At 35.2% G+C, this 27,843-nt stretch overlaps 1 protein-coding gene across 1 annotated transcript in view; it reads right to left on the reverse strand.

The window, feature by feature from the left end:
* The window catches only part of SLC10A7 (solute carrier family 10 member 7), a 145,165-nt gene that overhangs the window by 79,640 nt on the left and 37,682 nt on the right, over window positions 1-27,843 (reverse strand). The window contains exon 5 of the mRNA XM_070948672.1: window positions 21,854-21,892. Within this exon, the coding sequence (XP_070804773.1) occupies window positions 21,854-21,892 (39 nt within the window). The remainder of the gene's footprint in view (window positions 1-21,853; window positions 21,893-27,843) is intronic.

Genomic DNA, 27,843 nt, shown 5'->3' on the forward strand with positions numbered 1-27,843 from the left:
ACCGGGCAGCTGCTCTTCTGGTTTCTGGCACACGAGCACTCCTACTCAGTGCCGAAAAGATTCACCAACACTGTTCTATGGAATATAATACCAAATGTATTAACAGTTTAGGATTAAAAATCCTAAACTCACTGCACTGACAGTGATCTAAGATCACTGACCCAAGAAGCAAGGAGTCAAAACAAAACAGGCTCACCACAGGAAGGTTTTTTCATAGAAGGCAGGAGATTTTTTTTTATCCTGTCTTTATTATTTTATAAATAACTCAAGGTAGTGAACATACAGAATACTCTTTCCTCTTCCTATTTTCCCACAACAACTCCCTAATGTGAATTGAACTGAGACAGTGACTGCCCAAAGTCATCCAAGCTTAGCTTTCATGCCTAAAACAGGACTTCAATGCATAGTTTACTGGTTACCTGGTGTCCAAACCACTAGACCAGAGGTGACAAACTTTATTTCACTGAGGGCCACATCAGGGTTGTGTTTGATCTCTGGGGGGGGCAGTGTGGGCGTGGCCAGCTTGACATCACATGTGTTGGGGGCACCAGTGGCGGCCCGAGTACTCTGCCAGTGAAAACGGGCTCCCGAGGGTTCCTGCAACCCTCTGCCAGTGAAAATGGTTTTTGCTGGCAAAGGCACCGTTTTTGCTGGCAGAGGCACTGCGGGCCAGTTCTTTACCGTTTCTAGGGCAGCCCCGCAGGCCAGATCTAAGCATCTCGCGGGCCAGATCAGCATTTAACAGATTTATAACATTTTGTTAAAAAAAAAAGTAACTTTTTTTTTTTACAAAGCTAATAGATCTTTAGTGAGCTGGAAGTCCTTATCCATGAATAACAATTGTGACTATATTAGATTAAGTTCTTGAATACAGAAATGTAAAAGCTCTCATTTTTTAATAAACTTGTGCTGCAATCTCTGTTGCTCAGTCTTGCATGGTGAAACACACCATACCTCATGAAAAATTTCTACCAGATTTATCCTTGTAATGGTGTTTGGCTTTGGATTTACATTCTTTCTGTAATGGAGAATGTAACTTTGATTATTTGCCTACTTTCGGACATTGCAAAATTTTGCCTGAATTGTTATAGTGACTATTATCTTATCACTTGAGAACAGGACATGAACAAGCTAGGGAGAAATGGATATATGTGTCTCTCGCTTTTTTTTTTTTAACATACACAGTGATCAACCTTTATTTGGAAGATTTTACAAATACCAACACCCCCGCAGGTAACTGAGTGCTTTCCACTGATCTATGTCCTCATTCTATTGCATATTGTTCCAGTACATGGGAGGTTATGGCATCATAATGGACACTACTCTTTCTGAGGCTGTACAAAAACCAAAGTACACTATTAGGTAATGAATCAATATGTGTGGCTGATGGCTAAGGGATATCAAAGTCCCTGTAGCTTGAGAAATGGCCCTAAACCCTCACCAAACTATACACTTCTAAGTACAGATTTGATAGTGGAATATTTTCCATTTTACAGTTGATGCACTCTCCATCTCCCTATAAAAGGAAGACAAACAGCTAAATTACTCAATAAAATTTTACATCTACTGTAATAATAGAAGCCTTCAGATTCTAAGAAATGAATGGAAGCATGGAGCTGTCCAGGACATAATCATGACTAAAGAAAATGCCCATTTCATAAATAAATGTTACACAATAGTTTTCAGAAGGGAAGAGAGAAACATTACGTTTATGGCCAGGACAGCTTCCAGTATAAAATGTAGTAAAACAAAAATAAATGAATACTATGGTTACCCAGCTGCCTTCCTACTCTAATGATTTGTGCTGATGACATCAGAGTAATAAAGCTGGTTTTAGCAGCATGTTATCATTTGTGGTCTGACATAACCAAAGCATTTCTTTGTAAAACATGTCTTAAAATAACTATCAGAAACTAACCACGTGAATTGTTTCATTTATAGCTTATTGCTGTGTTAAATAATCTCCTGAAACGTATTGCAAATCAAATAATGAGTTAATGTAAAATGACAATTTATCATGAGAATAATATGACTGCTTATATTTACCATGCATTATATTGAATGTTGTGTGTGTGTGTGTGTGTGTTCTTTACTACCGTACTACTAAAAATAAAACAGGGAAACAAAAATGCAAATATCAAACTTGTGTTTAGGGTAGGAATATGGAACAGTGTCTGATTTGGAAACTACACCCAGCCTTCTATTAGTCCTGGTGAGCTTTATATCTTTATAGAGAAAGGAGAAAGGAGGCTCATCCCCTGAAGTCATCCAATTATGAAGAACCATTGTTATCTCTATGTCACTGCATTGAGAAAAATGTCTCACAACAGAGTGAGTGAGAAGACTTTCTAATTAGGAAAAATTCAGCTCATTTGGTTTATTTTGGGGGCCAATTTTTCTGTCTTTTAAGGAAATTTGTATGAATTGAAGGCAAGAATTGACAGCCATGAAGAATTTAGGTACTTCCAAAGTGGGGTCAGTAGAGGGGCCAATTGATAAATATAGAATGGTAGAATCTTCCCTCACCCTTTGAAATATTCTTAGTAAAGAGGTACTAAGAATTTATTGTATTTCTTTATATCAACATATAAAGAATCCTCACATAATGTAACAAAAGATACCAACTTCATCCCAGGGATGATAGTTTTTTATTCTTGTTCCAAAAATGATCTGAATTACAGATTCCACAATTATATGAATTATTTATATATTCTGAAACACTTGATTTTTTTTAAAAAAAACATGTTTTTAATTTTATATTTGGCATATGTGAAGTTTTCTGTAATATGTCTATGCGCCAAGAAAACACTGAATTTAAATTTATGTTTATATGCATGCTGTAGGCTGGAAACTGAGTGAAGTTTGGGTATGCACCATTCAACTTTTTTGATGGGGAAAAGGGAGATTGGGAAAACCCTCACTGACACTGTTTTATTTTGGGGTTCTGTTAAAAAGTAAACAGAAACATATGATTAAAACTTAATTGTGAAAAACAATGCAAAATAAAACACTACTCAACTTTGGCACTTTTGTAAGGTTAGTGCTTTGATGGGAAATGCCAAAGATGCAGACTGGGGGGGAAGGGGGAGGACACTGCATGTACTTAAAAACATGCCCTGTTTTGGTGCCAGGTTAGTTACAATAAAAGAACATGAACATACCTGTGTAGTGTCCAGGAGTTAAGCTTGACTCAGAGAATTTAAACAAAATGCAGGAAATAATGTATGACAATAAACCATGGCAGCATAAGTAGAACTAATATTTTAGACCATATGAATATAATAGTTTGATAATTAGGGGCAGTCTGTTTTGACAGATTACTCTAAAAAACCTTGAACCATAAAATGTATGATCAGCAACATATTATTCTTACCACAGCAACCTCATACTTTATACTGTAGATCAAAGGTGTCAAACTGGCAGCCCACAGGCCAGATGCATCACGCGCAGGCCACACCCACCCCAGCTCTGGGAAAAATGTTGTGAAACGTCACATGATGGCAACGTGACGTGGCGAGTTTGACACTTGTGCTGTAGATGAATTTGTTATTATTACAGTGGGAGACTAAGAATATGTGAAACCTTGCTGCCAGCTCTGAGATGATATATCCATTCTTAATGGTTTCCAGTTCAGTTCTCATGAGAATCCCAGGCTTTTGCCACGGCCTTATAAGACATCAGCATTTGCTTTATTTCCTCTTTTATCCCTTACATATTGATTAGCAATAACATCTTGCCATTTATCTTTGATTTTATTGCTATAGCCCTACTCTAAAGGTAAAGAAACATAGTTATGCAGTCACTGAAAAACTACCCATGGGAGACAACGCTTGTTAATATTATTGTCCAAGGTGAAGCTCAGACAGTTGCTAAGCAATGTTTAGATTTAATATCAAGAAACCCACCTTAGTTACATACTAATTAATGCTGGGAGGCTATAATAATAGATTATAGATATACAGATAAAAAGAAAGAGGGGAAAGTGATTTCAAAATTTGAAATCCTATATAAGGACAGCTATTTTGATGTAGAATAGATGTACCACAAGACAGTTTAATTAAACTATCTTGCTTTAATTAAAATTAATGCAAATGTTATTACTTCAGAAGTACATAATTGCATTATCAAAAACATCTAAGAATTAGACTACTTTTGATGCTTAGGTCTTATTCATTCATGGAAACTAGAAGCTGAATAACATCCTTTTTTCCTAGCTATTTCTCCTATTATCTTACCATAAGAGCCTGAACATGACATCTATTGTTATATTGCTAAAGAATTGGAAATAGTACAGTGTTTGTAACTGGTTTAATTGTTCTGTTCCAATGAAAAAGTGTATGAGTTATATTGCTTTATACACAGAAAGAGATTAGGAATCAGAGGTGTTTTGGAAGAAGCAAAGGAATGAATGCTAATTAGAATAATATTGGCAAATTCCCTTGACTCCTTAAGTTTTTAGCTACTGGAATAGTAAGGCTTGCATTCAATAGATTTTAAGTAATTTGAAGAGGCATCAAGAGATCAACAATCATAATGATGAGAAGTGCAAAAACATAGCTTACAGTACTCAACCCTTAAAACAAATTCAGCACAAGGCGTCATATTCTGCAGTTGTTTTTGCCATATGCAGGAATGCACAAGACCACAAGGAACATCTCATCCATCCCACTTCCACCAATCATTCTCCATAAATGCCCATTTCCTGACTTACTTCCTTTTCTTAACCACTTTTATGGTATTCATGGCTATAATATTTCATTAAATATATCATAGAAAGCATTTTAGAGAACTATTGATAGGCAGAAAATATACTAAACTACCTTAGTCATTAATTTCATTGTATGAATATCTATGGATATTCTCAATTATCCAGGTCATTTTTTGTATGAGGGGGGTTATTATATGGTTTTAAATATTTTTCACTGTTTCTAGTTATTGTATTGATTTGGCTTTTTATACTATTTTTTTATTGTCTGTGAGGTGCCTAGAGCCACACATTGAGATTAGTAGCTTTATATAAATTTAAAAAAATAAGTAACTAAATAAAAATAAAAAAATAAACAAAGGATGCCTTTCTATCTATCTTTGATTATTTGTTTTGGGTTTTTTTTGTGTGTGTGTGTTTACAACACATTTCCCATACTGTAGTTCCATCACATTGAGGTTTGTACTTCCATTGTAATGTTTAACATCACACCCTTATTTTTAAGATGCTTAAGGCAGCGGTCTCCAACCTTTCTGACTTTGCACACCGTCGGGGGGGAGGAGAAAAGGGATGGTTATGCTCAAGTGTTGAGTGAGCACATACGTGCACAGCTCCATTCATGCATGCCCACTGCTTGCACAAATGGAGCTGCCTTCATGGCCTCATGTGCCGCTTCTGCAGCCCATTCAGAACAGGCCGTGGCCCTGTAGTGGGCCATGGCCAAGATATTGGGGACCCATGGCTTAAGGTTTATGAGTACTTAGGCATTTAATATGGTATATTCTGAGTAAGAGAGTCAAACCAATCATTTACATCAAGATCCCAATTCACCAATCAGCTTCCCAATATGACCTTCATTCCATCTTACAGTCAGGTGTTTTAAATACAGACAATGAATTTGGTCCATCCAGCCTTCCTGGTAGGTATCTCCCTCTACCCTCCCAATGGAGCCTAGTACAGAAATAACAATTGCACCCATACAGTATAAAGTCTTTTTCAGTAAAAATCAATATATCATAATCAAGGGAGAAGAAAAATTCCCTGCACAATCCAAACCATAATCAGTAATTGTTATTAAGAGCTCTCATTATACGGTGCAAGTGTAATTAGAGTATTATACTCTCACAGGATGCAGTGTACAGAGAATGCTAGAAGGCTTCATAAATTAGTGCCAAATCAGTCTCCTCCCCTTCACCTTGAATGAATATTATTATATTTACATATATTAAATCAAAAGCTGATCAGCCATTCCTAAAATTGGCCTAAAGACTATCTACAATTTCATGTTAGTTCTTGATTTTTATTATCCATCTCCAAAAATAAAAGGATTGAAGTTAGCCATCAATAATTCTGAACATTATCTGCTGAATCCTGCAGATTCCAAAACATTAATAATTCAGCACCTTATGGGAATGTTGTCATGGTGGAGCTACAACTTGTCTGCAAACGGAGCTCAGGGGATGTTCAATATGATCTATTCCAGCATATGTGCACAATTGCTACATTCATCATTAAACAGGGAAAACATTATCTTTCTTAACTTATGGTTTTAAAGATATTTTTGTAGTTTACACAATAAAACCTCTTGAGCATTAAAAAATAAATAAATCCCAGGCTTTAAACACCTATTGCTATCTAAATCAGTTTTAAAGGAAGAGGAGGAACTATTATCTCTAGATATATCATGCTTTTTTCACAAATGAGCAATTTCTGTGATTATATAAACACCACAAAATGCCATTGGAAGAGAAAGCATTAGCAATCAATTGCATAACCCAAGTTATGGTTTATAATATTATATAGCATAAACACCGTAATAGCTTATAAAACAACAAAAAAGTGAAATTAGTTGAAAAGTCAGGGGACACAAACAAAACATAGCCATTTAAAACTGTCAGAGATGCCTTTGCTTTGTAATGCAAATATTACAGAGCACTTAAAAATAAAAACCACTCCAAAATGTTGCAAAATATTATTATTAAAAGTTGTTCATGTGATTTTAAAAAATATTTTAGAAAAACAAATTCCACATCACAAACTGATTAGGACAAGGAATAAATATGAGGCTGTTATTTCTAAAGCATTAACCACACTGAATACAAAGTGATTAACTCATGAAAGTAGAGTCACAGGTTTGTGTTGTATTTCGTTGTCTTTGTTAAACTGTTGCTTCCTAATATAGCACTAGAGGTTTTTTTGTCAAAGATGCTCCATTCATTGCTAAATAGCAGCAAAAATGTTTCTATAGAATTACTGGATAGATTGCTATACATAGGCTCAGTAGTTCTCCTCTGAATCCTAGGTTTTGCAAAGCATCTGGCATGTATTCAATATTCCTTGTGCTATCAAATGATACAGAATTATACTTAGCTTGTTTCAGGGATAGTATTCTCTCTTAAATAGTTGTTCGAAGTCTATGAAATGCAAGATTACACACACACACACACACACACACACACACACACACACACACACACACTTTTACAGGAGTTATTCAGTTGACATGACATACATTTTTCCATACACCTGCTCCAGCTCCTGCCAACCCAGCATTTCAAAAGCATGCAAAGGCGAGTAGATAAATAGGGACCACTTCGATGGGAAGGTAACAGCATTCAGTACGCCTCAACGTATAGTAGTCATGCTGGCCACATGACCACAGAAGTGTCTTCGGACAACACTGGCTCCCTTGGCTGAGAAATAGAGATGAGCACTGCCCCCTAAAGTTGAATATGACTAGACAAGGGAAATCTTTACTTTTTAATACAACTTAAACCAGATGGTACTTTATTACTGCAGAGTAATGAAACTTCAGTATTAGAAGCTAGGATTAATGTTTCAAATTCCTCTCAACAATATACTAGTGATACTCCATTTGTTCATGAATACACCTTGTGCCAGGGTAACTGAGAAACTGAACCTACAGGCAACAGATTCAGCTATTGCTGAGGTTCATTGGGCAAAATAAAGATCCTTCACTTTGGAATACATACAGTTTAGTATGTTCCTTTCCTTACTTACCGGTATATGGCAATTGAGAATTGAGAGTGGAAGAAGAAAGGAATGCTTACATTCACTATTTCTTTTGAAAGTCTTTCTCCATTTCCTATGCTTTGCTGAAAGGAATAAGGCTGAACCCTTAACTAGATGACTTATTTCTTCAAGTGAGCATAAGCATTTATGACAGCCATATTCAAGCTATACACATTTAAAAATTAATCGTACAATAGGTTTTCTAAATTCTATATTTATTTAAAAAGCATATATTTTTCCAAACAGAAGCACAATACCATTTGCCAAGAACTGTCCCAAAATTTTAAAGGACAGAAATGCAGGTTTGAAAATAAAGCATTTTTTTTCAATTCCTTGCCAAATTTTATAGGTGATTTTTAAAAAGTTTGTTTTTCCTTGGTGTGACTCCATAATTTCTATCTGCTTTATTCATTTACAAATTAACTGCAAGTAGCAATTATTTAAATGTTATTTTTCTATTCTCTGCTTTTGCTTCAATCACAGCAAAGTGCAATCTGTCTGTTTTCTTTGTTTTTATTAATTTTATGAAAAATTAGTTAGGACAATAATATAACTAAAAAAGAAAAAATAGAATACAGGGAAAAAATAAAGAAAAAACACAATAAAGCAGAAAAGAATTATATGAAGAAATGACTTCCCCCTTCATCACAACCAGTATAAATTTTTTTTAGTAATATATCACTGTCTCTTAAAATACAACAAATGATCTCTTCTTCCTATATTGCATTTCTTACCTATAAACAAATCCTTAAAGTCTTGAGACTCATCTCAGTCATCAAGAATTGCTGAAAGTCCATTAAGGGTTACCAGAGAGAACATATCTATTTTAACCTTGATTTATATTCATTCCTTTTACTACTAATAATCTTGATCTTTAATCCTTCAAATAGTGTTCTAGAACTTGGCTTCTTTTCATTTTTTTCTTTGCCCTTCTTACAAATTCTTCAAAGATTTACAGATCACTTTTGTAAATGTGATCTGGAAAATTATTCAGGTCTCTTAGTTTGTTATTTGCAAATGCTTTTTAATTACTAAGACATCAGCTGGTTCCTTTTGTATGTCTAGTGTAACATCCTTTTCCACTGATTCTTTTAAAATCCCTTTCAAATAAGTCTCCATCTTGTCCGATAACACTTGCTCTTCTTCTATAACTTCTTTTAAATACAATCAATCTATAGAGGCAGACATTCTTAAAATTAATGTTTGGGTCCAGTGTTCAAAAATATTCTTCAATATCTCTCACATTAAAATATCTTGCTTCATTCTGTATTTTAAGTCAAATTTAAGTGTTTTTGTCCTTCAATATTTAGTTCCTTCTAGTTTTCTGTAGTGTCCAATTGTTTATCTTACTTTTTTTAAAAATTCAAAAACAAAAGTAATTTTCCATGGGAAGGATTCTTTATAATTAATTCCAAGATTTCAAATTTATCTAGATCCTTAGTCTGTTTCTAATTTTAATCACTCTTTTGTTGCTTATTAAACAAAATTAAGTCCTTAAACTTAGTGAAAATTTCTTTCACTAAGGTTTGAAGAAACTCTCACTTAGGGCTATAAAATTAGAAAGCTTTGTTGATCCAAAGCTTCCTAATAGTTAAAAAGCACTTAACTAGCAATTTCCAAAAGTGATGAGAAAAGGAAATACAAAGTTAAGTGTTCCTTCAAAGACAGCTACAGTTTGTGAAGATGGTTATTTCCTTGTCTCGAACAGCCCTAAGCCTTCTAAGGGTGGCTATCTTGCAGTCTCTTCATGATGAACAGCTACCTGGAGCATTTATGGATGATTCAAGTCCTTTCCCTGTCTGGCGAGGAATTATCAAAAGAGCTGGTTTACTCACTGGCTCTTCATTCTGCTTTCCGTGGAACTACCTTCAGTCTACCACTTCTTCCCTGGAAATCCCTTAGCTGCCTATTTTCTCTGAGCTTAGCATACAATTCGGTTATTAGATTTTTCTGTTGGAATACCAAGAGAAGTATTCCGAAATGCCACAAATAATGTTATTATTTAAATTAAGTAGAAATATCTCACATTCTCAGTAAGTTTTGGAACTTCAGACTGCATGAAGTGCAGCAAACTGACTTCCACAAATTAGAAAGAGAAACACAAATTATTAAAGCAAATTAATGGCCCACTTTCGCTTTACATATGATAACTTATATAAACCTTTCCTGAATCGTAATTTTATAATAGTGCAAGGATTTTCAAATTTCAATGACCCTCTAAGCTACAACTGAATTAATAATCACTAAGTAATCACCAACAGTAATGAGTAATTAACTCTTAGAAGAGTTAGCCATGATAAACAAATAAAACATGGGATGAAATAAATTAATAATTTTTACACTTCACAGCAACAACTAGAACAAAATAATAAAACATCCACAGAACAAAGAAATAAAACAGAATAGCATAATAAATGACAGAAAACCTTTCCCCAGCAGTTCCATGTGAGAAAGCACAGAAGAAAGGACTGGACCTTACAGCACTTGGCAAGAAGGAAACTGCTTGGCTGACCAGGTTATAACACAAGTGACCCTTGCCTTATCAACAAAAATAGCACAAAATATTTGCTTGAGAGTCTATGTATATATATTTTCAGTCAGCAGAAAGATAAGTCTGAACGCAGGCTTTTAGGCAATCTAGATTTCCTAAAGGATTCTCCATGTCACTACAAAAGCACGAACAGACTCACTGCAACCCTAAGCCTTAAAATGCAAAATTCCTTAAGGTCAATAAGAAGTCTAAACCAATTCCCCAGAGGCCTCCCCTCCATTCCATGATATAGGCTTGGTTCCCACCAGCTACTCCATTGATAATGATGGCTTCCAGGTTGCTTATAGGACTTCCCAATCAGTAGATAATCTGCTTCTGTCTCAAGCATTGGAATAATATTCCCTAAATTTAAGGAACTCAATTCCACAGGATTGTGATTAAATTCTATATTAGCTAGTCACTATAAGAATATTTTCCCTTTATTCTTTCCTTTTCAAAACCTTCCAAGCCACCAACCCTCTGAACACTATCTCATCATTCTTCATAAGCCCCACTCAAATGCCAAAATCCCAATGTTCAAGCCCCTCAAATTTCCACCTGCTTGTGCTTAGCAATGTCATACTAACTTTGAACTTGTAACTTCTCTTGAAAGTAGGTACCATAAGGTGCCTTAGTTTTTTGGAAAAAAAATTCTAGGGGGATGTTAGGCGAGGTGCATGTACTCACACATTACATCTATATATCAAATGCAAACTCTACAGATGTAATTAACTTGACTATTCTAAACTGAAGCTGAGACAGCAGATCACTTTAAGCAAGTGCTACCAAAATGGGAGGAAAGATTGCTGTTATTAAATGCAAATAAAAAGGAAGGGTTTTTCAATTTTCCATTTTTTCTAACTGAGCCATTTTTCATAATAACATTAATAATTTAATATCTGAAACATCACATGTACAGTACACTTTAGAAGACATTTTCATTTCAAATTTGTATAGTCTTTAATCAATAAACAGAATCTATGTTTCTAATACATGGTTTAATTAATCATGAATTGCAATGTTATCTTTAAGTCTTTCATCTTCAACGTCCAGAAAAAAAAACAAAACCCTAATGGTGGCGGAAAATCATATAAATTGTTTTGATTGTAGCCTGAAAAGATTTTTTTCCACATACATGAAACTCCATTTTATTAAAAATGGTTCTTACAAAGATTAACATTAATGTTCTGATCCTAAGACCAATAGTATCTAACCTAAAGAAAACTAGTATCACATTTACAAATAGTAAAAAAAAAAAAAAGAATAAAAACATGCCAGTGAACTACAGTGCAATTAAGCAATAATGCACAACAGGGTGTACCTTAATGGGTCACATTAACCACATGCTTCAGGTGTACTGATAGGCAGGAGGTCAAAAGGAGGCAAACTTCAAATACATGGTAAGTGTAGCAATGGCTCATTAGTACATACAATTACTAGTTGCTATAGTAATGTTCAAACACTGAGACACTGAGAGTGAGAGATGGGCGTTGTTACAAATAATCTTCCCCTAAAGAATTTTTTCCCCTCATTGGTAGATATCAAAAATGACAAGAAAAAAAACAGCAAACTTTATGGCTCTATTTCTTCATCCATGTGTTAATTAACCCTAAGCAATTTTTGTGGGACTATTGTAGGAGCAGTCAGGTATATAGCTCTATTGGATCAAACCTAGATCCATCAAGCCAGCATTCTATCTTACACAATGGGTCACCAGATGCATCTAAGAAGCCCATTAATAGGAAATGAAAGAAAGCTTTCTTTTATACCAGGGGTCTTCAACTTTGGCAGAGCCTGGTGGACTTCAACTCCCAGAATTTCCCAGCCAGCTTTGCTTTCCCTCCATTCCCTCCCCAATCCAGGGGAAAGTTACTGCAAACCCCCCATTTCCTTCCGATCTGCTGGGACTTGGGAGGCAGAGAATAGATGGGGCCGGGGCCAGTTAGAAGTTTTACTACCGGTTCTCCGAACTACTCAAAATTTCCACTACCGGTTCTCCAGAACCTGCTGAAACCCACCTCTGGTGTTAATGGTAGCTACAAGGTCTTAAACCACTGGCCCCCAATCTTTTGGACATCAGGGACCGGTTCCATGGACAAAGGTTTTTCTATAGATTGGAGGGAGCGTGGTTTTGCATGCTGCCTGCATCCCATGGATGGGGCTTTGCTTATTTGTGTGACCCAGTTGCTGGCATGTTATGGATCAGTGCTGGTCCACAGACTGTGGGTTGGGGACCCCCATCATAAACAATCTCATCCTAGAATGATCACAAATACTCTTCACATGCAAGATAAATTCAAAGAATAAATAAACAAAATAGAATTGAAGAGGTCCTATTACAAATTTCATTTTTATGACAAAATTTATAAAGACCTGAGTGGTGACTCCTCGTTACTATCTTTGTAGTTAATGAGTCCGAACCACTTATGCACACTGTCACATGCACAAATTATACAGATATTATTATATGTTTGATGAGATTTTTTTAAAAGTGAAAGTGAATTGTTGACACTTAATATATGGCATTTGTTCTACATTCTGGTTTCAATATTTTCTTATCTAATTGACTGTAAATGATTTATAGATATGTTATTGTATATTGTACTATGTTGAAGCTGGAAGGGGCTGTTTTTTCTTGCTGTTTGCTTGCAAGAAGGTAACTGCTGCGAGGCACAGGCCAAAGGGTGGGGGCCAGTGGGTGGGCAGGGCTACATTCAGTATATAAGACGCACCTAAATTTTCACCCCCTTTTGGGGGGTAAAAAGGTGCATCTTATACTCCGAAAAATATGGTAAGTGAGTGTACTGCTAACTAAGGCATACAAAACCTTTGCCAGACCAATTCTTGAATACAGGCCATCTGCCTGGAATCCACACTGTATATCGGACATTAATATGATTGAACAGGTCCAGAGGTATTTCACGAGAAGAGTACTCCACTCCTCTACCTACAACAGAATCCCTTATGCCACCAGACTTGAAATTTTGGTCTTGGACAATCTGGAACTGCGCCGCCTGTGGTCTGATCTAAGCACAGCACACAAAATTGTCTGCTACAACCTGTTACCCATCAGCGACTTCTTCAGTTTAAACCACAATAATACATGGGCAAACAATCGATACAAACTCAAAGTAAACCACTTCAAACTCGATTGCAGAAAATATGACTTCAGCAACAGTGGTCAACGCCTGGAATGCTCTACCCGACTTGGTTACATCCTCAAACCCTTCAGCTTTAACCTTAAACTGTCTACCGTGGACCTCACCCCATTCCTAAGAGTGTCTGTAAAGCGCTTATGCATGCTGGTGCATAAGCGCACCAGCGTGCCTACCGTCCCTGTCCTACTGTCCCCATTTATTTGTATTCATTTCCTTCATTCATCTCCATGTTCATACTTATACCTGCTATCCAGTGATGGGTTGCCCCTGGTTCAGACTGGTTCTATAGAACCGGTAGTGAAAACGATGGGAGGCTCCGCCCACTGACCCTGACATCATCAGATGCGATCTGTGCATGTGCAGAAGCAAGGCGCGAGCACGAGCGAAGCAAGCATGCACGATCCCATTGCGAACCGGTAGTAAAGGTAAGTAGAATCCACCCCTGCTGCTATCTTGTACATGTTTGACAAACTAATAAATAAAATTAAATTAAAAAAACTCACTTCACAAGGTTCTTGTGGTGGGCAAGTAGGGGTAATAAGGATTATTACACACACACACACACACACACACAACTCTAAACAGCAGTAATTAAATCTTGTGAATATGCTGATGTATAATTCAACATTAGTTTTTTATATCATTAAGCTAACTGAATAGAAACAAGTAAATTTGGTGTATTAATATCCCTTAATGTTCTCTTTTCCTTTTTTTCAAGGGTTCTAAAAATGCATGAATATGTAGTTTCCCATTTTTACTTTTCAAATATTACTTTTTTAAAACATTGAACAATTAGTAGAAAAAGGCATAGTAGAATTTGGGGCAATATAATAAAATAAAATGGCAGTCAATTGGTTAATTCCACACCATGGAATTTCTTTAATACAGAAATCATTGCTAAAAATCCATCGTTATTAAAAAATAAAAGAGTTGGCTCAGCTTATGAAAATTAGATTTGTAAGTTGTTGGTCATTCCCATAATTAAATCTGTGTCACAAATTTGGAAGAAAAATGGACATTGTACTTAATGCATTTACACAAGTCCTGTCAGGCTGTATAAAACATTTTGCCTACTAAACCTGAACAGATAAGAATTCCATATTTTTTTATTAGCAGGACATTTTTGTAAGAATTGGAGGAGAAGTTGAAAGGATTAATTTTATGTATCATTATAAAGAAATTTAAAAGTTTAAATACAATGACATCTAGCCTTACTCCCATAGGATATATACAGCTTCACAAAAAAAAAAAATGATTAAGAATTGTTTTATAGATATTGTATTTCCTAAAGAACTGTTACACTTTGACTGACACAACATTTTAAACAGAGATTTATTTGTCAACATCCAAGATATGAAAGGATTCCAATGCAGAATTGAAATAGCATATAGACTTGGGGTGGTGGTGAGCAAAATATATATTGAGACACTTTCATAAATAATGACATCTAGCTTCCTTGTGCTGATCTTTGGGGGTCTGGGTCTGGCTAGTACTTGGACAAATGATCTCTAGGGAATGATGGCGCTATATAGGCTAGACTGGGAACTTAAAGAAATATCTGGGGAAAAGGTAATGGCAGTCACATCTGTAAATGAAAATAACATGGAGTTGTAAAGAGTTGAGCTAATTTTGGCACCAAGAACTCCAAGAATGATTCTAATTTTTGTTCAGCACATCTAGCCACTGAATTTTTCAAAGAACTTTTAAGAATAGTCCAGAACTCGAATAAATTATTTTAATGTGCTTGAAAAACAGACACCATAACCATTTGCTGAAGGTTTTGTTTTGTTTTGTTTTGTTATAACATCAAGCTATTAGCACTTCAGTATAATAGGCTCATTATAAATAAAGGAAGAGAGAAGCAGTATAACATTGCAATTTATTTAATACTTCAGTGACTTTTTCAACCTTAAAATAAAAATGAAATTTAGGAGACAGGAGAGAGCTCTCATGAAGACCTGCTTACAGGCGAAAACTGGAATTTTATTCAGTTAAGTGAACAGACTGGCAGAAGAATGGAGCAATATACCTTTTATCAGAGAAACTCCATCCAGCTGGGTAGAGGATACATTTGCTTCAACATAAAGCACAAAAATTAAGCGCCCTCCCCCCACCTGCTGCCTCCTATGTTGTAACCATCAGTAAAGTGGTATTTTTTAAAATTAGCATCTTTTATGGACATATTCACAAGACTGTCATTTATTGTCATTGGCAAGCTCTCAAAAATCAGATTACAATAAAATTGCTAAAATATTCATTGTGATTGCACAAGTAGCATATAGTAAAAACAGCATCAGATAACATTTTATTTCAAGGTGCAACTCCAAAATGCTTAGCAGGAAGTACAATAAAATGGTTAGCAGGATAGAAGTTTTTAAATCAAAAGGAAGAAAAAGGAGGGAAATAAGGATTTTTAAAAAGCTGCCCAACTAGCTTGAATTACCTTTACATCAATCAGTGATAACTAGGCAGGAAAATAACCTATTCTCATTTTTACAGATTATTGTGAGCACATTAATATTGCAAGGAAATAATAATATAAGTGAAGCAGAAAATCAAATTATATAAGGATATAAACAGCCTAGGATTAATTGCATGCTACTGATCCCGATACGATACAAATTTACTCAAAAGTAAATCCTGCTCTATTTGATGGGGTTACTTCATAATGGAACTAGTTTCTTTGTACCACCATTATTGCTAATAATAATCAAATACTCTGAATGAATTACGAAAATGTTAGCATACTTTATTAAGTTGTTCTCTTGAGGGAAACCCAAATCACTTATGTTCTACAATTATTCTAAATCCAACTTTCAAATGAGGGGAGGAGATAATGATATTAACTTCTTAACTTAGAAAAATTCTCTGTGGTATAAAATATTCTCTGAATATATGTAAATTGAATTCATCTATCATTACTTATTACCAGTCTAGCTAGAGAAAAAAGTTTTCTGTTACAATTAATTCTTTAAAAGCGTATGTTTTAATTAGACCTATGATGTTATTACATAAGTTATAAATGCACATATATCTGCCTGCAGAACTACAGGAATTCATTTCCAAGCTAACATTAGTTTGAAGCTTTTTAAGCCAGCCATTGCCCATAAATGCAATCTATCAAATGCTAATACAGTTGAATACCAAGAGAATATGTATTCTTTTCTAAAATAATCCACATTTATATATCCAGGACTCTCAAACTAGCACAGCAATTTGCCTCACAAAACTGTACTTCAACTATAGCTACCACTCTGATTTCAGTTTTAGCCTTCTTTATCCTCTGATTTAAAAATTACCTGTAATTATGTTTCTATAAAGGGATGCAATCCATTTGTCTCAGATGTTGTTAATCTTACAACTTCGACCATACCTGATTAAATTGATACAAGATTGGATCCAACATTTAGAGAACCCTACATTCCCTATTGCCTATTAAAAATAATCTAATTCAATTTAGTGAACTAGTTTTCAATATTCTATATTCTAGATCGGGGGCAATTTCCCTTCTGTTGAAAGCACTATGCAAGCAGTAAAACATACCTGAACCAAATGTGTCCATCTATTCTCTCTTTGTGATAGCCCCCTTTTATCTCTGCTACTATGTACTCTCCCCTCATGTTGCACACAATTAAGGCAGTAATTAATTTTTTGATGTCAGAAAATTTCTGAAATAAGCCAAGAGACAAAAGACATCCAGATATCCTTTTTATTTATTTTATTTATATTTTACTCCGTATCTATACACCTACTCTAATTTATCCTAACTTATTTATCATCTATCCTAAACCTTTCTATATTTTAGTTTTACAATATTTTCTAAAGTCTTGGTATTTTTCTATTGAATTTTATTTTTATGCTATTGCTCTCATATTCAAACGCCTATAGTACCTTATATTCAACTCCAACAGGTTCCAACAAACTCTTAGCTAGTCTGAATCACTTCAACTTTATTTTTAAAAAATCTTGGTATTTTTGTATGTGATTCTGGTGGCATCTTTTCTTACCATTTCACAATATTTCTATTCAACTCTTTATCACCTCTTTGGTATAGTAACCCTATCTCACCTACTTGGTTTACAATTTCAATCATTCCATCCTCTTCATGTCCATTTTCTACCATTAGGAATTTACTTAGTCTATCAGATCTTAGATTTAATGTGGTTTCTAATGCAAATAATGATTTCTTTAAGGGTGGGTGGGACTAATCAAGAGTTTTAAAAGATAGGTTGAGAAAATGTTGGTTCTGGCTAGGAAGTAGGAATCATGACATGAAAAAATTAAAAGGAACAGTTTTAAATGTCAAACTAATCTTGGAGCTTTGGGATAAGCTTGTACATTCTAGGCTCCAAAAAGAAAAGTCAAGAGTGGATGCCTGAACTACTGATCTATAACTACCCTTATAGATTCAAAGAAAGGGTAGAAATTAATCAATGGCTTAAGAGAGAGAATGGTAAAAAGAAAAGGGATCAATTATGTAATCTATGGATGAAACAGAATCTCAATTATTTGGCTTTGTTGCGTGAAGAGTACAGAAACAATATATGGAAAAGATACTAGCTAGCAATTCAAAAACTATCCTCGCTGGTTGATTTTTAACAGGTTAGAAATATGCCAGATTTTGATCATGTTGTCAAGATTGTGGGTATTTTCATGGCTGCTGACTTGGATGCTAGGTAGGTATTTCATCATTAATGTTCCATTTAACCAACACATTATTATAGCGCTGTAGTAAATGCACAGAACTCAGTTATCAGACTGAGTTTTTCTATAACAATCAATCTGGCAGTTATACATAAGATTTAATTCATTCACATGTATAATCATATACTATTTTTTTCTACTGGAAGAGGGAAAATAATATTTTTCTCAGATGATCAGGCAAATTATAGGTTTAGACTACAATTCAATAACAATAAATCAGAATGCTTAAAAGGTTAATAAAATATGGGTAGGTAAAGATTTATATTTACTTAGATTAAGGACTTAACCTTCACGGCCAACAAAAATAACTTCTTGTATCAGTTTTCCAGATTACTGTTATTAATTTATAGTAGTGTGCAATTTATATATGCAATTGATGAATGTATAGTATCCATTTTATATGATATCCTAGTTTCAAGTAACTCAAAATAATAACATTAAAATTAGAATAATACATCACATTCACACTACAAATCCATACAATTTATAAAGGCAGATATTACTAATTAATATTTGCCAAGTACCCTCAGGAGCTCAGTTTTTATTAGCTTCCATAAACTATAGTTTGGCCTCAAGAAGGTAGACAGTTCCAAAGTATCAGGGCTACAAGAGAAAAACTGCAAGGGTCTGTTATCTTTTTTTAAACTTCCCAGTTTTGGGGGACCACCAAAAGACAGAGACTGTCCTCTGCATGCTTAATTCAACAAGGAGAAGATGAACTGCATCTAGAACTAAAACCATTTGGGGCTTTAAAGTTACCCTGAATTCCATTCAGCAACCCAAGGGTAAGAACAGCAGGGCTCTCCCCTGCTATGATGCAATTGTGATGGCTTTCATTTGCTAAGATGAAGGCTATTGCCTTTTAAATTAAATACCATTTCTCAGTGACCTTTAAAGTCTGTATTCCACACGAGCAGTTGGCTAGCACACACGCAGTTCCACTTGCGTGAGTAGCGTGCACATGCACCCGCCACTCACACAAATGGAACGCATCTGCAAATGCTTGCCTGCTGCTCGCACAAGTGGGGATGCGCATGCGCTCACCGGTTTCCATGGCCTGGTTACAAACACCTCATGGCTCATTAGTGGGCCACAGCCCAGAGGTTGGGGACCCCTGTTGTAGCAGTTCAGTCTGACTTTAACAGGCTACATCTTCTTGGTCAAGATTTCCAAGTCTAGGGTGGAATTATATAGCTGTCTATAGTCAGCATATTGATCATATTTCTACCAGTAGTTTCATGTATGTGAAAAAGTAGGGGGAAGGATTAAATCTTGGGTATTCCAAACCAAAGTTCTTAACAGATTGGCTTCTCCTCCCTATTGAAACCACCCAGTAAGGAAAAAGTATAGAACTACTGTACCATGATGCCCCAAATTCAATCTTTTCAGGTAGCTCACAAGGATACCCTGATTAACAGAAATACATTACTGCAAGATCTAATGTCAGAATAAGTACACTTATTCCATTTAAGATATGACAAAGCTCATGTATTAGAGTGACCAATGCCATTTTCATTCTATATCTAAGCCTGAATGCAGAGTGAAAGGAGTCCAGATAAAACACTTCCTCTCCAGCTTTCTATAACTGACTCCTTGCTACATTCTCAATAAACTTCCCAGAGTTTGGACACTGGATAATTCATATTTAAAACATATAGCTTCAGAGATAGTTTGCTGAGAAGGGGATCACCATTGTGATTTTCAACATAGGACATCATGCTTCCCTCCCTCAAAGAAATGTTTATCAGATCCATCAAGTCATTCTCACAAGTGACAGGGGCATGGATTAAGCTTGAAGATGGCAGAGGTCATAGTAAGGAATATCCATTTCCCAAGTTCAAAGATAATATTGCCAGATGTGATCCCAAGCATTTATGACTCTACCAACAGAGAGTAAATAGAAGAGTCTCCATCAGCAAAATTTTGTATTAGGGATTGACATTTCCTGTCCATCATTCCCTAATAGAGAAGAAGAATCTTAAACAAAACCATCAAATGGAAGTGACACTATAAAAGCACAGAAATGTCACTATTTCACTACTCTTACTTCACTACTTCAGTACTCTTACCACCATGGTGTAGACTTAAATAATGAACCAATACCCATGTTTAGTTTCCATGGTTCCTCCACCATGTTCCTGGTATTACTTTTATAACTTCTTCTCTTGGGAAAAACTAAGTGCCACTAAGCATCAATCAAAGGAGGCTATTCAGGAACAATTATTCCAAAGGCTTAAATTGCTTCCCACTTCTGTATTCTATTCAGGTGCTCAGTGGAACTACTACCCATAACTTTTGGGAAAATTTCCAACTGTTCTTTGAGATCCATTAGATGTCTGGAAGGAACCTTTTAATAAGACCATTTCAAGCTTCAGTGGCTACTGATAGCTACTTAGACCAGGAAGACAAAGGATTTAGCCTAACGTCCGCAATATCCAGATCAAACATCAACTTTTTAAAGAGAAAAAGGAAATCCAAAGTACATCTGCATACGTGCACTTAGGACAAGTTCATAGTTGTAATAGAAATCACATATACCTAAGTCCTCCCTGAATCTCCCTAAATGAATGGAAGCTGGAGGAACACCAAAACAGTTGGTTTTGGTGTTCTTGCTATATACAGCAAGAAGCTCAGGAAATGGGTCTTGTAAGATATCTTGACCCTTCACATTCAGCCATTGATACTCCATTACTCCTAAAGTATTGATTCAGATTCTCACAGTAATGGCTACCCCATCTTCCCAGTCCTGGAAATAGTTCTTTTCTACACATGATATACCTGCAAAACCATCCTTTGATGAACAGAAAACTAGCAATTCTGTGTATGTAAGCTAATTTATATCCTAAAGAAAATAAGAACAATTTTAAAATGCCAGATATTTTGAGTTAAAATTTTAACATCAAGAACACATCTTAATGCACGTGTACCTCTAATTATCCATCTTGTGTATCATTCCTTTTAATATATTGGTAAGCATTCATGATCTATAAAAAGTATTTTCATGCATCTTTATATTATATATTTACTAATACCCTTAATAAAAATGATTTGGACTATAGCGGAGATAAACAATTTATGTTATAAAAATATACTGTAACTTCATGCAAAAATATGCCCAGATATTTGATTTGTATAATGCACAAAATAAGAGAAAATATTACTGAAATTCCTTTTCTATATGTGTTACAGTATATTGTGCTTGGGGATGCTAAAATGTACGCTCAGAAATTATATTTCGAATGGCCCAGTTATTTTTACTCCTTCCATCAGTTTCCCTTGGGACATAGAATAAGCTTGTTCTCTGGCAGCAAAATATGCTAATCATGTGACTTATCACCCCGTGAATTAGCATTGCTTCTCTCATCATCTGAGCCATGTTCCTTTAAAAAACCATGGCATCTTAATAGAAAATAATGACTGTGTGATAAACCTCATTAGAAAATCAATATATTGACACTAGCCTCCCAAATGTCTGAATAGTAATGGATTGTCTCCTCATTAAGAAGACTATTAACGTGTACTTAAGCATCATTAAATTATATTGATCAAATATTATTCATGCACTAATTTTCTGGAAAGCAGTAGATATGGGAAAGAAATTTAAGCTTATGTATTTAAAAGAGAAGCATGATATATGATAAAAAAAACTTAACTCAATATTCAGTAACAGTTAAAAATGTACAGTAAGGCTTTGAAACAATATTGGAAGGTAATATTACTTACCAAAAAACTTCCAAAGGCTGAGTTAAATATAGCAGCTGCCTAAAAGAATGAAAGAAACATCAATAATACTCTTGCTATTTCATGTATAATACTGAGCTTAATTCATATTTTCTAGTAAACTACTGCCATTTAAAATCACTGCAAAATAGCCTATGAAAAGTCACATTTCAGATAATAGTTACTTATTTTGTTATGTTTACAATTCACATTTCACTTTTATAACTCATTGGGCAACTTAAAAATAAAGAAAGTTATTAAAAACACACCTATTACCATGTTTATACTGTATAAAATTATTTTCCTTATAGGAAAAACACAGGTAGACTTTTTTTTTTTAAAGGAAGTCAATAGGAAAATAACGTAACAAGTAATTAATAATATGATGCTTATCTGAACAAAATATATATTTAAGTATATTTTTAGTGTATTTCAAGTAGAATATTGAATTTGCATCTTTTGCTACAAGCATTTAACTGAATATATACTGCAGTAAAATTACAATTTATCTATGTGCTTTAATTCCAAAGGCCAGAAAGAATACAACGAATCCAGAAAAAAAGAAAAGAAAAATAAATGACCCAACTGAGTTTGAAGAAATGTTTAGCTTACCTAAATATCCAAGAAATAATGTTAGGGAAAAGCATTCTGACAAACTACTAAATTCTGAGAAACAGAAAATGCTTAAATCTTGTAAAGCTTCTTATTTTACCATAAAGGAAGGAATTCTTCCATGGCATCCAGTCCGATGATGTAGAAACACAAGTAAGGGGAGGTGGGGGGAAGGGGGTTTGTAGGGGCAGAGAAAAGAAAACGTGCCATTTACATGGAAAAGAGAAGCAGAATCAAAGTAATCACCAAGGACATCTTCCAGCCATAGAGGAAAGGTTTTTGAAAGAGCTTGAAAGTTTGAACCCAGTCCAAAACATAGGCTAAGCTGAGTAGAACCTACTGCTCTATTATGAGAGTGCAATGAAAATGAATGGCTAATGAGATGCTTGGCTCCAGAGAGCTTAGCTTTCTTATTCAGGTTCATAATTTATTCAAAGCTTTGATAATTTCATTAGAGTCATCCTTGGCTGGCCTTATCAATAAAAGATAGCCCTGGACCACAGTTTCTCAGTGGCCCACACACAAGCAAGCACAGTCTTGTAATATTTTGTTTTGCTTTGCTGCCTTGTTTGCTTGCTTGTTAAAAAGGACAATGGCATATGGCATTCCATGTTGTGGGGAGAGCTTCTGAATAGAAACAGCTAAATAAAACATCACAGTTGACAGTTATAAAACTACAGCAAAATATTTTCACACCTCTACTTTCTCAGCATCTGCCTTTGAACACGAGGAGGAGGAACCAGTCCAAATAATTATCTTTGCAACAATTAATAAACATGATATGGTTTAACAAGTCAGAATGAAACATTAGGATTTCAATTTGCAATTCCACATCTTGATAAACCTTGAGGAAATAATCTATGACATATGAAGCAATGTGGTTTGAGTTAAGTTTAGGTATCTGAAGAATCACCTGGTCTTACAGTCCTTCTAATCATCTCACCAGATCTCTTCCGATATTCTCCTGCCTTCTCCTATTCTCCTATTTGTCGCCTTGAAGGGCGACAAATAGCAACTAGGATCTTTCTGCTCTAGCACCCTACTTGTAGAATGGATTCATGAGATCTATCTCTGCTCAGATGGTCCTACCTGACATTATGATGGGAAGGATATGGGTTAAATATAAATTGATGACTGAATGTTAGGACTGAATTTCTTAAAATATAGACCAAGCGAGGAGGCCCTTGAGAGCAAAACTTCTTGGGTGCGTTACATAACTAGAGGTATTTGATACTGTGTTATATTTTAGGCACTCAAAATTTTCTTCTGAACATTTAATAGATTATGTTTTCTTAGTTATATATTATATGTAATGACATTTTTATGAAGGGGCGTTTTATTTTTTGGTTTAGGCAGCTTAAAGATAGAAACCAGTGAACAACAGCTATTTCTGGCTCTACTATATATGTTTCACAAAAATGTAGTTTGTAGTCGATTACTGTATTTTTTGCCAGGGTTCCAAGTAACACCCCCAACGAAAGAAGACTCAGAGGCTTGAAGTTCCTCAAAGTTCCATTTTATTAGAGATGTCATATTGACACATCTGGGAAAACCTGATGTGCTTCCAGGTTTTCCCCACCCAAAGGAAAGTCCAAGTCCCTGCCCAGCATCCACATGTCCATCACATGGTCCAATCAAAGCACCGTCCCAACTGGAGATGCCTTCCAGTCACACCCCTCCAGGTGCAGGGCAAAATGTCCTTGACTCTCTGAGAAAGAAATGTTATTTATTTATTTATTTATTTATTTTTCATATTTGTATACCGCCCTACTCCCGAAGGACTCAGGGCGGTGAACAGCCATAATAAATACAAATACATATAGAAGTTAAAAACTATTAAAAACTATTATCATGACTATATATCACCCCTGCTCCATACAACCCCCCTCCCAGTTTCCCATAGTACTAAATGTGGCAGGCCTGAAGGCCCAGTGCAAAAGATGGCTTTCAGGCCTGACATTTTTTGCTATTTTCTTTCAGACCATTCAATGAATAGTAGCCACATACGTCTCCTTAGGGAGAGCATTCCATAGCTTGGGAGCTTCAATAAGGAGGGCTTCTCCTGCATACAGATCAGTAGCATCAGTAACAGAGCCTCTCCTGTTAAACTACACAAGTTAATTACACAAGCTAAACTTGTGTAAGTCACAAAGTAGGCTTTTAACAGGAGTGCCAACCTTTTTTGGCCAGCTCTTAAGCTTTATAAGGCCCAAACTTTAAAACATTTAAGACTTCAAATAAAATGGATTAGAAAAACTCTGATATTTCTTGGTGTCCTTCTTTTCTTTATCCTTAGCAGAATTTTGGTTTTATACTACATCATTTCTCCTGGGAAACATGGTCAACTGAAATTCACAGAATAAAATCTGCGATACCTTTGGCAAGTGACAATGAAAAAAAGGAAATTGGAAGCAGTTAAAATGACTAAAGAAAAATCCATTTCTGAATCCTCACACTGTGTACTTCAGCAATTACAAAAGGCAGAAGAAATTTCAGTCTCATCCCACTTCTCTGCTTTTGACTGCATAAAAACAAAACCAAGTCCTGGGATTAGAACTAACAGACCTGTAGCAAATCACTTAATAATGCAAATTGGCATACGATTTACCCATCACTTTGGGAAGAAAAGTATTACATAAATTATCATTCTTCTCTGGAATATTTAGAAACCAACACCGTTAATTTTTCAGTGGTCAATACAAGCCAGGAATTAATGTTTTCATTTGACTGAATGTACTGGATAGGACCATGATGGGGAACCTATGGCACGTGCGCCACGCAGAGCCCTCTCTGTGGGCACATGCACTGTTGCCAGCTGCTCTTCTGGTTTCTGGCGCACACATGCGCACCAGCCAGCTGATCTTCACAGGTGCTGGAGCGCCTGAAAAACAGCCAAAAAACAAGCATGCGCGTACTAGCCATTGGTCTTTGGGTTTCCGGTGCTCCAGCGTGCACACATGCACACACATGCACAAGCATTCCAGTTTGGGCACTCAGTGCTGAAAAGGTTCGCCATCACCTTTACCTTTTTCCCTAGCATGTGCTTAACAATGTTCCTGAAATTAATCCTTTCTTAGGTTAAACCCATGCACTATATACATACTAATTCTAGCAATAACATGAAAATGCCACACTTATAAAAATTAATTCTAGAGATAAAATTTAACAGCAGGCATAAAAGGGCAGATAATTAGCAGCACAAAACTCAAAGGAATTTATACTGACCAAAAAGAAATGACTATAAGTAATATAGACTGCAATCCTATAATATGCCTACTTGAATCATCATGAACTAGTTTTTGATTGCATCTGAATATTCTGACATAAAATTTCAGTCACTATTATTTATTGCTATTCTCTCTGGTTTAGGCATGGGATAAGTGCAATGTATGTATTAAGTTAACAAAACAGTACAAATAATTGTGGCACACATATATTTACAATTTACAGCTTGAGACTATACTGGATGACCACTACCTTGGAAGCATATGAATACAAGACACTTTTAGCGTTAGCCACAGGTAAAGTCTACTATATATTATAATGCAAAGATGTGTAAAAACTATGGTTGCCTTATTTGGCTTTGCCTATACATTGTGAAAAATCTTGTTTTGGAATAAAATGGATTATTATCTCAGTTAAATGTTAACTGCAGTTTCTAAGAAGCGGGTGTTTCCTTCAGTCTGCAAAGCGCATACCTCAGAGGCTGCAAAAATAATGGTGATTGGTTAAAAAGCAGTGTATTTTACTTCAGTTGCCACTCATCACTATTTGTTTGACTCCAGGCTGAAAAAGAATATATATTCAAGTTATTGGTTGCAGATGCTAAATTGAATCAGGTGTCCTTTCCTCTTAAGAAAATTAAGTTGCTTTTGTGCACGAATGTTTTAATGAGAACAGAGCTTGCCGACATTGACAAATGGGAAGGACACCAGAGAGAGCATGGAAGCAGGACAATATGTGCATTTTACATTCTTGCAGCCTATTTTTCACTGACTATCCTGAATGACTTCACCATTTCTTAAGGGACCTATTAATCTCAAATTTAGTTATTACACAACATTTATTTGAACATATATTCTGGGGATGATGACAGTTAATAAAGGCATTTTTTTTATGAGCGGTATTTTTACATATTGTTCCAGCTATAACTCCCCTCTTATTCCTCTGCATTGATGGAACACTCAAGTTGTGATGTAGTTTTATTTAAGAGAGAGAAAAAAAGTAACTATATTAAGATGCTGTTTTAAGTACATGGGGACCCTTAAATAACTGTTAAAATGGATATAAAAAAATAGTATTTCAGGATAGCAAAATAAAAATGTGCAAACTGTTCTACTGGTAACTACATATCTATAAAATGGTCCCTTGGAAATAAAAAACATTTTCTTTCCCCCAAAAGTCTTGCGGGTTTTAAAACTTCATTATTTGTAATAAAAGTGTAAAGTCTAGCTTCTTTTTTATAATGAGCATAGAAAACTCAGTAATATCTAGCTCGGGATATAGAGTATCAAAATATACAGTTCATTATTCTTGCGATAAACAGAGCTGAATGACATTTAGGCCTAATGTATGTTTACCTTATTATTGATTTATTCTCATTATTTCTACCTTTCACACATTTAGCAATTATATAATTTATTAAAGCATATTCTAAGGCAAAAATAATAGTTTTCATAGTTAAATTTATTTTTCAAAATAAAATTAAAAAGAAGTATATTAAGTCTTAATACAGCCAGACAACAGAAAAAGTTTAATTTTTTTTCTCCTTTATCAGAGGCTGCTTGAGTGCAAGTAGTCCTCAAAAGGCAACTAGTTACTAGACTTTCTTGGGTTTTTTCCTTGAAAATGTTTCATTTCTCATCCAAGAAGCTTCTTCAGTTCTTGAACTGACAAAGCTTCTTTGGATGAGAAGAGAAACAAAATCACCTTTGGGACATGACTTGGATGATTGAGAATCTCCATAGACAATTACTCCTCAAATTACAACCATTTGTTTAGTGACCATTTGAAATTAATATGGCACTGAAAAAAGTGCCTTATGACTGTTTTTCACACTTATGACTCCTGCAGCATCCCCATGATCATGTGATCAAAACTCAGGTGCTTGGCAATTGGCATCTATTTATGAGAGTTGCTCTACCTCAAGGTCACATGATCACCATTTGTAACTTTCCCCAGCTGGCTTCCAACAAAGTCAAAGTCACTTAGTGACTGCATGATTCACTTAACGACTGCAGTGATTTGCTTAACAACTCTGGCAAAAAAGTCATAAAATGAGGCAAAACTCACTTAAGAATTGCCTTGTTTATCAACAGAATTTTGGGGCTCAATTGTGGTCATAAGTCAAGGACTAACTGCACTGGCCAGTGACAGTGTCC

This window comes from Pituophis catenifer, unplaced genomic scaffold (genome assembly GCF_029215685.1).
Source record: "Pituophis catenifer annectens isolate HBS135680 unplaced genomic scaffold, rPitCat1.0.hap2 SCAF_8, whole genome shotgun sequence".
Lineage (NCBI taxonomy): Eukaryota > Metazoa > Chordata > Lepidosauria > Squamata > Colubridae > Pituophis > Pituophis catenifer.